The sequence below is a fragment of the Bos indicus genome, chromosome 11 (assembly GCF_029378745.1).
Source record: "Bos indicus isolate NIAB-ARS_2022 breed Sahiwal x Tharparkar chromosome 11, NIAB-ARS_B.indTharparkar_mat_pri_1.0, whole genome shotgun sequence".
Classification (NCBI taxonomy): domain Eukaryota; kingdom Metazoa; phylum Chordata; class Mammalia; order Artiodactyla; family Bovidae; genus Bos; species Bos indicus.
Window position 1 is genome coordinate 24,987,244 of NC_091770.1, and position 12,492 is coordinate 24,999,735.

At 38.0% G+C, this 12,492-nt stretch overlaps 1 protein-coding gene across 9 annotated transcripts in view; it reads left to right on the top strand.

Annotated features, from left to right (window-relative positions):
- The window catches only part of MTA3 (metastasis associated 1 family member 3), a 213,727-nt gene that overhangs the window by 171,896 nt on the left and 29,339 nt on the right, over window positions 1-12,492 (top strand). For 6 of the 9 annotated variants that reach the window (XR_011569226.1, XM_070798561.1, XM_070798556.1 and 3 more), the window contains exons 10-13: window positions 2,766-2,840; window positions 4,691-4,749; window positions 9,448-9,572; window positions 12,286-12,437. Coding sequence is in view for 8 of the 9 variants with exons in the window: in XM_070798561.1 (XP_070654662.1) it covers window positions 2,766-2,840; window positions 4,691-4,749; window positions 9,448-9,572; window positions 12,286-12,437 (411 nt within the window). In the remaining variant the exon portion in view is untranslated. The remainder of the gene's footprint in view (window positions 1-2,765; window positions 2,841-4,690; window positions 4,750-9,447; window positions 9,573-12,285; window positions 12,438-12,492) is intronic. The other 3 variants (XM_070798557.1, XM_070798560.1, XM_070798563.1) reach the window with 1 other exon arrangement.

Sequence of the window (12,492 nt, forward strand, 5' to 3'; positions counted from 1 at the left end):
CTCTGATGTTTATTCCTCTTCTGGTTTTAGCCACAGCCCTGTCTTTATAACTTGTAACTTCTGCATTAAATTATCAAGGTAAAAACACACCACCAACAACAGACCTTATATAAAAATAGAAAGGGAAGTCGGTGCAGAAGGAAAATAATTACACTGAGCAAGGAATGACATATAGATGTTTCTCTAGTCTTCCTTTCTCCCTTTGTGAAACGCTTTCTAATGCCTTAGGTGTCATTCAAAATAGAACACCTCCCCCTCCGCCTCCCCTGACAGAGTTTTGTATCAGAGTACTCTTGATTATAAGTGAGGGAATCTCAACCTCACCCAGTTTAGGAGAAAAGATAGATATTTTGGTTATATTAGGTTTCTTAGTTGCTAAGTACACAATTCACTGTATCTGATTTAAGCCAAAAGGCATATAGGATATTAAGTTCTCATAAAATCTCTAGGAAGACTAGAGACCTAGGTTTGGATGCCGCCCGCGCCCTCTGCTATTTGAAAGAAAGGTCAACACAGTATCTTAGACGATCAGAGTTCATCTAGGCTGGTGGGGTGACCCAAACCTTCACTCCTGCAGGTTCTGAGTCCCAGGTTAAAGGCAGTGTTGTGTGGAAATCAGTCATTCGTAAGTCTGTGTATGGTATTACTAGCCAATGCATTTCAGACAAAAAAGGGAAGTCATATCTAGAATAATTGTCCATTCAAGAAGAACAGATAACTGCTATTCTAGGATACTGAGAGTCTAACCTAGCAGACGTTTTACTGGGAATGGTCCCATGCTGGAGGCCCTGTGTACTTTGTTCCTTTCAGGTTAGACACTTGGAGGAAGATCAGAATTGATAAGAGAGATCCCTGTGGTGGCTTCCACATGTGTGTCTATTTTGTTTGTGTCCTTTGAGCAGTCATTGGGTGTCTAGGGAAAGAGGCTGGCTGGCAGCCATAGAGGGAATCATCTTGGCCGATGATGGATGAGATGAATGAGCACCAGATGAATGAGAAACCTCCAGTGCAGAGGACCTTTGTGAGCACAGAGACTCAAATATCCTCACAGCCAGACCCCTCCAAGTATCTGTCCCACAGATCTCTTTTCCAAGCCTCATCGCAACCAGTCCTCTAATCTGGTTCCTTTCAAGTCCCTGATCGTTGTGTCAAAGAAATGACCGTTGTCCACAGGTGGATGTAGATTAGTACCTCTGGCCATCTCTCTTTCAATTCAAAGTACAACATCAGATGTCTACTCTAATGGTCTGCCCTCCACAAGGGTCTCCCCTCTTCACTGTGCTTCAGTCACTCCTGCTTGGGGCTGAAATGCTACAGAGTCTGATTCCAGTTGGTGCCAGCATCATGCGGAGCCATCTGTTGCATTTGGATTTTTTCCTCTTCAGTTGGCATACTGTAGGGAACTCCCATGAAGCCAGAGTGAGGGTTGAGGGAGAGACAATACTTCATCAGGAGTAGACACAGACATGACCTACACTTCTTGATGAGAGCGTGGTGGTGCTGAGCACAGCTGATTAGGACTTTATGACTTAGATAAAATCTGGCTCATGAGGAAGCTTGGGTTTCATGGTCACTTGGTTTTCTTTTTTCAGACTACCAGGTAAACTGCATGCCAGGGGCTGTTTCCCAAAAGAATAACTAGGAGATAAGAAGTCTTGCTTTGCTTAAAACCCTAGGAGACTATGCCTAGGGTTTTGCTGTAGTCAGCTCCTTAACACTGCCCCTCAGACCCTTTCAGCTCCATTAGATTGCTTTATGTTAAACTTGAGAAAATTAAATTTGCTTTAACTGCAATTGAAATGCCAGCTGTGCCAATCTGTTACTGTAAGGAGACCACATTTGTTGAAGGTGCCACCCAATTTAACTTAAAAATAATTTCGTTTTTCTAAACTCCATTTATTTTTCTCTTCAGGCCAAACAGGTGAGTTAAATATGGAGGTGATAGGAATGTCATGAATGGTGTTCGTGTAGGTCACAAACAGACCCCTAGCTGCACTGGGGTCTGGGAAGAACTGTTTAAAGCCAGTGGTGCTTTAGAGCGAGCTCGATGAGAGGCAGAGGGCACTGACTCACCCGTCAGTAAGTCTGCCTCAACAGCTGACAACTGAATGTTACCATTCTGTTTGAAGTGCCCTGCTTGGCTTCTTGAATGAATAACAGATCTCCCTTTACAGAGGGACATACTAAATATTTTCTTCTATCTTGGGTATCATAAGTAGAAGCTCATTTGGCGATTTTTGAATAATTATGGAAAATAGCAGACAAGCTTCCTACTTTTCTGATATGTACCACACTTGGCTGTTTTTCGGAGACTTAGGTTTTCATTTTATTTACAACAAAATAGATTAAAGTAGAGCAGTTTTTGAAAAGGTGAGAAGTACTACGCTGCAGACCAATGACCCCTAGCTGTGGGTGTCATCTTTGAAAGTTAAAGAACTCAGGCGAGACTTCAGAATACTATTCTAAAAATTATACTTCAACCCCACCCATAGCTCGAGAAAAACTGATTAAGTTATGAAATGTTATCAGTCATAAGGTTTATAATTTTAAAAAAATGGGGGCTGAGAAATGTGTTGTGTCATCATCTCTAGCTGAATAGAACTTGTTTGGGGACCCTTTGCTCAGAATTAATTTCCGTTTTCTCACATTTCTACTACATGTGTCTCCCATGTAGGTCATTGCCTCATTATTTTTACGAAGTGGTTTTAAAGGAAAATAGTTCCTACAGTAGCTTGTTTTCATTGTCATGTTACATATTTTTTCAGCTCCCTTGGAAATCACTGACTAGCATCATTGAATATTATTACATGTGGAAAACTACTGACAGATATGTGCAGCAGGTAACTTTTCATGTTGCTACCAATAGAGTTGCATTAAAATGAGCTATTTACACATTAATATTTCTTAGCAGTATACTTTGTTTTAAGTTTGTTTTGTTTGCTTTATCTTTTCTAGACCACTATAAACTATGTAATTTCATATCTTTAGCATATCATTTTAAGATTTTTGTCTCAATATTTTCTTTACTTTAGATTCCATTATGATAAATATTTTGAAAAGATTGCAGGGAAATATCCACCAGAGAGGTTTTATTTTCCTTGCACGTGCCTGGTGCTTCATCTCTTTGTTGGTATAGTTGATGGAAATGACTTCAGATGTGTAAGAGTTCTTCTAAAACCTCCTGGACATTTGTGTGATTATATCAAGTGTTTGACCTTAAGTGTAGCAGTTAGTCTTTGCTAGTTTAATGTCTTTACTATTTAAAGTTTACTGTACATAAATACAGAACTTTCCCCAAAAAATTATCTCTAAAAGCAGAGATTAACTTATTTTTTAAATCTTCCCCAGATGTCCCAAATTGAGGTAATTCTCTCAATTACTACTTTTGGAGGAAAAGTATATTTTCCTCAGGTGACCTAGTATATTATATTCTTCTAGATCCGTGTCAGAACTGGTAGAGACAAAGGGGCAAATAAATTTAACAGGCATTTTTTTCCCTAAGTATATGATCACCCAATGGCAAGTGTTACATGCTGTAAAAATACAGTTTAAAGGATCACTAAAAAAATTACCCTAGTGAGTTGTTGAGGTTGTGAATAGTGAGCAGATACCCATGGCTTGTTGAAAAATGTCCAGTGTTATCATCATATATAATTCAGAAAATGCTTATTTCAAACTAGCATCCAAAACCAAGTAAGATGGTTCTCTAGAACATTTGTCTGCCATCTTCTCATCTGTTGTTGACTTTCCAAATAAAGTTTGCATGCACACCCCCCACCCCACCCCCAGGATCTGCTTAGGTAGATGTGAGGACCATGTGCTCTGGAAATCTGTGTCATTCAAAGTGAAAAGAGTTTCTAGAGATGGTGGCAATGATGGTATTGAGGATGGTTGAAATGTGTTTGAATTAAATTATTTCCAAGAATTTCAACTCCTTATTTAAAAGTTTTAAGTTGCCTCAGATTTTTTTATTTCCTTCTCATTGAGAAAATGGAGGCTTCCTTTGTGTTCTGATTTGTCGTAATTTTGAATATCCACCATACATTATTTTCTTTCTCTGTTTGCATTTACTGTTGTGTTGATCAGTCTCTGGCTTTGATTATATAATCTTTTCACCATGCCTTTCCCTGCATTTGACTCCTAATTGGCACCTAAAAATCTGACGTGAGTTCAATCAAGCTTAAAGTTTACTGCACACCTCCCAAGATTCTGAGGGTAGATGCTTATTTAATTGGACTTAGTTACTGTCTCTTTCTTTTGCATAGACTTTGGAAAGTAATCATCTCTGAGTAATTTTCTAAAAGCAAAGATCATTGTTTGTTTTTTATCCCTTCCAGAAAGGCAAAAAAGAAATAAAATAGAAACTAAATGTGAAAAGTAAAAATGGTTACTTATAAGTTTGATTTATCTGCTCCTAGAGGAATGGGAAATGGAGTTGCTCATTACATTATTTTTAAAATTTGTGTCTAAAATGTTTATTTAATACCTGTTCTGTACCTCAGAATCTAGTGATTTTTCTTACAAATTTCTGCAGTTTAAGAACATGTGCATGAAAGAAAAACTCATCTTAAAAAGAGTTTTTGAATTATATTTTCATGTTTTATTTTCTTGTGAATTTTTTAAGACAGATGAAGTGGTAATAATTATTTTGACATTGTGTGTAAAATATTTCATCTATCTTTTCAATTAGAAACGTCTAAAGGCAGCAGAAGCTGAGAGTAAACTGAAACAAGTGTATATCCCAACTTAGTAAGTAATGGAAGTCCTATAAAATATTTGCCACGGTAGTAATTCTATCCAAAACAAAATATTTACATTTTTGTCATCTTCAGCCAGATTTGAATTTCTTTATGTATCTTATTTTCTTCCACTACAAAGCACAATTTGCTTTCCATTATAATGCCACTGCAGTGATTTTATTTTAGGAAAAAAAAAAAAAAATGGCTCGTTGGGGAATCCCCAGGTTGACTAACAAAAGGACCAGAGCAAAAATGCCATCAAAGCTTCAGGGAAAGTATTAGAAAACTAACCTATGAAAATATTATTTGAAGCAAATGTGTTTCAGAAAGCTAGCAACTTTTGAGACTTCTGTATTGTATAATGTATTTTATTTGGGTAATGTGCATTACCCTTTTGAGGAATGTTTTTATTTTATGGAGGATTTTACATTGTTTGGGGGAAGTTAGGGAATGTAATTAGAACCAAACTTTGTAAATATTGGATAAATAATGAATAGGTCTTGATTGTTTCAGATGCCTAGCATTCTATCATTATCCTCTGGGTTTAGGAATTATTGTATATTAAAGTGAATGCCAGTTTTCATTTGCTACATTTTAAATGAATTATCCTTTTTTTTTTTTTTTGAGGTCATAAGTTTGACAGTTTATTTGTTCAAGCAGATTTAGTTTATTGAGCACCATGTATATATTTATTGAGCACCATGTATATAGTGCTATCCTAGTTTCTTTGGGGATTAAAATGAAATTCACTACAAAATTCTATGTACTGATTCAAACCTTTTCACTCTTTTGAGTTCAGTACAGTTACTGTATACCTAGTCTTTTCTTTACTGAATTTCAAAACATTAATACATATTTTAATACACAGTAGGCCTCATAGAAAATGAATTGTTTTATTTCTTATTAGTCTTTTTTCTCAAGGTAGATAACATGTAATTTATAAGGTCCATAATTTTTATTCAGAGCTATAATGTCCTTTCTGCAGAGTAGTTTCTAATATTTTAGAGAATTATATGTTTTACTTGACTAATCTATAAAAGACAAACTCCCCAAAGAAAACAGTGTTGTGATTCATGTGTCTTAGATTTTTAAAAGCAAGCATACCAGCATTCCTATACTTTGCAGTGCTGTCAGATTACAGGAAAAGTAGCTAGTATTCACCAAATACCACAGCTAATTGTTTCTATTCAGTTTTGCATTGACTTTGGAGTCTTGATCTAAGTTGAAGACTAGTCTGTGGGTCAAATCTCACCTGCCACCAGTTTTTGTAAATAAAGTGTTTACAGAACAGCCGTGTTCTGTAAATCATATATGTAAATAGAAGTTATGAATCTGTATTGTTGAGTTGGATAAGAATCTGAGTTCTTTGAACAATTTCCCAATCAACTCTGAAATATTATTTTAGAACAGATTGTAGATTGAGTTGGATTTTGACCGTACCACATGGCTTGTCACACACCAGGGATCCGACAGGAGTCCGCACTGCAGTAGTGAAAGCAGAGTCCTAACCACAGGACCGAGAGTTGTTCTTTACTCTTGCTTGTTTGAACCTGACAGTCTCCTGTATGTGAAGCACTCTGTTCAGTACTAGAGGTGGATCAGTTAGGAAGACAGGTGGTCTTCTGGAGCCTGCATTCTAGTGTGGGGGAGACAGAGGCCAAACAGCTAGTCACCCAGTGTGATGAGTACTGTGGTGGAGAAGAAGAGCTTGTGTGAGAGCTTATCCTGGGGACCACACTCAGGTGGTGCTGTCAGGGAAGATTCCTTGTGGAAGGTGAGTTTGAGTGAACTCTAGGCAAGAGATTAACTGGGTGATGGGGGCTTTCCAGGCTGATGGAATCATGAGATGGGAAGGGGCAGAATATAGTTAAGGAGCAGAGAGAAAGGCAGTGTGGCTGATATGAAGAGAGTGGTGAGCCACGAGAGGCCAATATGGTGGGCAGGGGCCAGGGGTAGCCCTCTGATGAACACTGGAGTTGGATTTGAAACAAGGACGTGTCATGATCAGAATTGTATGCGCTTTAAGATGACTGGCTGTATTTTGGAAAATGGTTTGGGGAGTCAGGGGAGTGGCTGTAAGGACACCATTTATGAAGTTCTTGGAGAAGAAAGATGATAACAACTTGACCTAGACCTGTGGCCTGGACAGTGCATGCTACTTGGAGGTGATTGACTTGTATGGAGGGGTGGAGGGGAGATGTTGAATCCCAGGTTTCTGGCTAGCTTAATTAGGTGGATTGCTGTGCTGTTCACCATGATGAGAAGCTGCAGCAGAGAACCAGGTTGGGTCATTTTGAGTTTGCTTTCTTCAAAAAGAGGTGTTAAGTATGTTGTCAGACATATTGTTCTTAAACTCAGAAGAAAGTTCTGGGCTAGAGGTCCAAATTTGAGCTTCATTTGCATGGAATATTGTTCTTAAAACTACAGATTTCTTAGAGTAATAAGAAATTAGAGCCTTGGACCAAACTTGAGGAAATCTAGTATTTCTATATCAGATAGAGTATGATAGCCGAAAAAAGAATAGCCACGTGAGTGCCTTATCACACAGCCCGAGAGAGGGGTATCTTTCAAGGAGGGAAAGAGGTTAACAGCGTCAAATGCTAGTGAAAAATAGCCAGGGAAAGTAGCAAGATGGAGGTGGTTGGTGACAGTGAAGATTGGCAGCTCTCAAGAGAATTGGCTGAAAAGGCAAGTTCCTGGTGTTGAGGGTTGAGTCTGGATGGAGTAATGGAGTTTTTGTTTTTTTTTTAATAGGAGAGATATGTTTCCATGGTAAATTTGGGTCCAGGAAAGAGAATCAAGTGTACAAAGTTCTCAAGAGGGCAGGAGGGCTGGAGTCTGGAGCACAAAGGAAGGGAGGAAGGATTTGGGCATTAGCTAAAAGGAAGGGCAGCTTCATATAATGCAGCTTTTAAAACTTTATTAAAATTGTCACATTAGCATCAACGATTTGTCCCCTGAGAATTAATCTATAGGTTCTTGGTTTTGAAAAGTATATGTGTAGTGGTTGACCTGTCTATATTCCACCTTTGCATACTCATTTTCGTTTTGTGATTATTATAATTAAAGTCAGTCGTTTATTCAGCCACATAACATTCTAGATTCATTTGAACAACTGAAGTTGTGTTTACTCTCTGGCTTTTTTCAGGCTGCTCAACTGTAAATTTGTATTAGCTCTCTTTTAACACATATATATTTGGCCCTGTGTTAAATGTCACATATTTTCATATTTAGAGAAAGTCTTCTGAAATTGACATTATCAGCCATTTGACTTCAAGGGGTATCATTTCTATCTATGTATAGTAGATTTTTACATACCCTTGGAAATCTTAGTCATTGTTAATCACCACTTTTAATTTTGCATGTTTCCAACTGAAATCTATAGAGGAGAAATACTTTTTGTGTGGTTCCAATTTGTCTTCAAAATACATTGCTGGCACAGATAAGAATAAATAATAGCCCTGTTTATAGAATAGAGCTTTCAGTGCACACAGAGGTTAGTTTCACTTAAGAGTTATAGTATCAAAAAAAAAAAAAAAAAAAAGAGTTATAGTATCACTGGCAGAAAGAAATCTTAATTTGTCCTCAGGTCAAGTTTACATATTAGGCTTTCACTGGTAAATGTAAGTGTGGGAATGAGAAAGAGCAAAAAGGAAACTCATGAGTCTACTCTCTGCTGAAACTTCAAATGTCTTTCTTAATAGTTGTGAACTCTCTTTACTTCACTGGCCATAGGAATATATATAGTCTACATGTAGTCATTCAGCATTCATTACTAACAAATAATTTGCTAATTTATTTTGTTTATATTCTGCCCAGCATATAGACATGAAAGCACCTCTAGAATGAAAGTTGCTTGATGTCAGCACTTTTCTTTACTGGACCCTGAATAAATATATGTTAGGTGAATTAAGACTGTACTTGAGGACATAGTGTGTACACCTAGGTGGACAGTGTTCTTGGGCGTGACTGATACGCAGGGCAGTTAGGCTACCCCAGATGGGAAAAAGCGAACCATGTTGGCACAGTACATACCAAAACAGTCCAGGCTACATGATTCTGAGGAATTATGGCTTCTGAAAATCTGATAGATGTTACCTTTTTCCTCTTAAAAAGAAATGCCTTGGATACGCTTATTGGTTTTTCTAATTTCAAGTGCTCTGTAATCATGTTCATAAAAATTCAAGCATAATAGAAATGATGAGTGGTCACAGTCTCCTGAAATGCGTTTACCTCTCCCAGTAAGCCCAGCTGGTATCCACAGTGTCACTGTTGACATGCAGCTTTTGTGCAGTTCCCTCGAGAGCCAATGCGTAGGGTCAGCAGCTGTCACTCTAGTGGCAGGAATGGGCAGTGGTTTTCCCTAAACACTGCACACTGCCTAATTTATTTAATCCAGAAATTATTTTGTCATGATAAGTAATATTTAATAACTTGCATTTTCCAAAATTTCAAACAGTATCCTAAGGAAATTATGTCTGGATGAGGAAGATACATGACTACTTATTTTGTGAGTGTCATGCTTATGAGATTGGTTTTTACATAGCCTCGGTTTGTAAAGATAAATGGTTTGGGTTCATTTAAATTTCTTCTTCATCAAACATTCACATGTTTATGTGTGGTTAAGATAAATCAGTAATGAAATGTAGAGCCTTCTACCTTGTTACACAAGTCATTTTTATCACTTCACTTTATATTTCATTGAAAGCAGCAAACCAAATCCCAACCAAATATCCACCAGCAATGGCAAACCTGGTGCTGTGAATGGAGCTGTGGGAACCACATTCCAGCCACAAAACCCTCTCCTCGGGCGAGCCTGTGAGAGCTGCTACGGTGAGTTTTCTCCAGCAGGGCTTATTCCCCACTCCACCCCCTACTCCCCCAGGAACTGTGCTGGCAGCATCTGGTGGGAGGTGTGGGAGTCAGCCTTGCATGGAGAGCAGGATAAGGTAGCCTCAGAGTGAATAGATGCCCATCCTTACCTTCCGCTTGGACGCTCAGTTTAGGTGTTAGGTTCCTCTGATGTGCTTCTGTGGTGTTCTGGGTTTGTTGAGTATTCCACAGCAGTGCGGGCTAAGCTGCATTCAGACCTGTTACTAGCTTTGTGCAAACCATGGTCCCATGAAATATGCCAATATACATTTTGGTGTTTCTCGGTATATTTTGACAAATTAAAGGCTCCACATAACTTTGTAGGAAGGACTTACTGCTAGAAACTGCTATTTATAGTCCTCAGACCAGTTCCCTTAGAGCACTGGCTTGGGAGATGCTGCTTTATGATACTCTTGGTCTCAGGGCCCCAGTGTATTTATCAGTATTTATCCTTGTTAAAAAAAACTACCTGATGCCGGCAGCATTATATTTGCCTTGAATGTTAAATTGAGGTGGTGAGATGAACTGTTAAGTGGTCGATACTTTTTCTTTTTTGGCTGCACCTCTCTGCATGTGGAATCTTAGTTCCCTGACCAGGGGTTGAAGCCATGTCCTCTGCAGTGGTGATGCTGAGTCTTAACCACTGGACTGTCATGGAGGTCCCAGATACATTTTTTATATTTCTTTAAAACCTTGAACAACAATATAGTCTCTTAAACGGGGCTATGGTGACACAATCATCCATATGTCCTTCCAGTCAGAGCAGCTTGGTGTGGAAGAAGGAAGGACACAACATTGACTAAAAATCATCCATATGTCCTTCCGGTCAGAGCAGCCTGGCGTGGAAGAGGGAAGGACAACGTCTACTTGGCGCCCAGTTCTTGTCTCTCAGCAGCTCCCTAGGGAGGGAGTAGCCGCTGCACTGAGGCCACAGGCATGAGGGGCGTTTTTAACTCTGCTCCATGCCCCATGCCAGGCTCCAGCATTAGGAAAGGCTTTTAAAGCCAAATCGCGTAATTATCTTTCCTACAACCAAGAAAGGTGTGAGCCGGACAGCTTGCTGTCTTCATAGAAACAGCACATTCCTAACCATTTTTTTGTACCATGAGAGCGCAAAGGGAAACACTTTGTGGAAAATTAGATTCTTTTGGTCAAAATTTTACATGGATTGTGTAGCTCTTTTGGCATTGGGAGAAATCTTAGATTTTTGAACTTCATTTATATTTAAGCGAAAGTAGAAAGACTCTTAAAGAAATGCTAGTGGCTTAATGTGTCTTATTTTTGCTTTACAAACCCCCTTTCATCTTATATGTAGTCTCACATATCCCTTTAAATAATTATTCCACCATTTTTATATGTGCATGACAAAAAAGCAGTTTTAATTTTATAATCTTTGAGGTCCATGTATTAAATTATCTATTATAATTATATTTCAATATAATATATGTACCAAATTTATCTTTATAGGAAGAATTTGGTGTTTTCTATTTGTCAGTCTTTAATTGAATTTAGTTAATTGTATAAAGAGAAAGGCATTTGTTGACATATTAAAATGACATGTCAAAAAATAAATAAATAAAATAAAATGACATGTCATGATTAATTTGGATAAAAATACGTATTTAAATACAAGTGAAATTTTATATTCAGAATCCAAAATAAGTCCATGACTAATATTTAGAATTCTTAAAATTTGTGTTTAAAAAAACTCAGCTTGACTTATTTGACTATTTGGTTTTAAATTACAAGAGGGAACATTTTTAGGTTAGTGTTTGCCAGGAGTCCCCCCAGAATAACACATGGTGGGGTTCATAAGAAGCAGTATGACTATAGTGGTCACTATATCTTCCCTTTTTGACATTGTCTTGTGAAGTGTCAGTTGATAACCCTGATGTGGTGTTTGAACATGTTAACCTGATGAAGGCAACGTTGCAGGTCAAGGGCAGAAAATATTCAGTGTTTTCTGTCTTAAACTTCAGATCCATTGTGGGAATACTTAAATTGTTATATGGCAGTAATTTAAACTTCAGAGCAAAATAACACAGGTCTGTAGTGTTCAGCTCAGGAATAAATCAGCTGAGCTCTCAGGTTGTAAGCGTGCTGTGATCTCTGCTGCACGTGCTCACTTGATAGGGACTTAAAGTCTTGAAACGGATTCCATTTCTAAAGAGAGAAAAAATGAAATAATTATTTTATCTATTGATTAAAAGAAAGGAATGAAAAACAGATAACCTACTTCTGTCCAACTTCTACCTTTATCTGTGGGAGTTCCTCTAAGCACCTTAAACCTGGAGCTAGTTTCTGAACCAAAGGTTTGGAAACCAGGATTTAGTTTAATACCTTCCTGATAACTTACCTCCAGAAATGTACACAATAGAGGATGTTTTTAATGAACCAACAAAAATTCCTTCAGCAGCATAATGTGTAATAGAGGGCACTTAATAAGGGTCACAGGCATTTGATATATAGAGAAATAAATGGCTGAATGAATTCTGACTTGAAAAATATATGCATGTATCAGACGTTCCTGTTTGCTGGGTAAACTGGGAGAAGAAAAATAAGATTGTAAACTAAAGATGGCTTTGGACTATTTTTCAAATGTTTATCTGTATATGTATTGCTGTTACAAGTTATATCACATTCTTATTTTACTTATTTTTTCCTCCATCTTTAGCTACACAGTCTCATCAGTGGTATTCTTGGGGCCCACCTAATATGCAGTGTAGGTTATGTGCAACCTGTTGGCTCTATTGGAAAAAATACGGAGGCCTGAAGATGCCCACCCAGTCGGAAGAGGAGAAGTTACCTCCTAGCCCAGCCACCGAGGTACACAAGCAGTGGTCTTTTTAGTGTTGAGAAATGTCATGTTTTTCAGCACCTG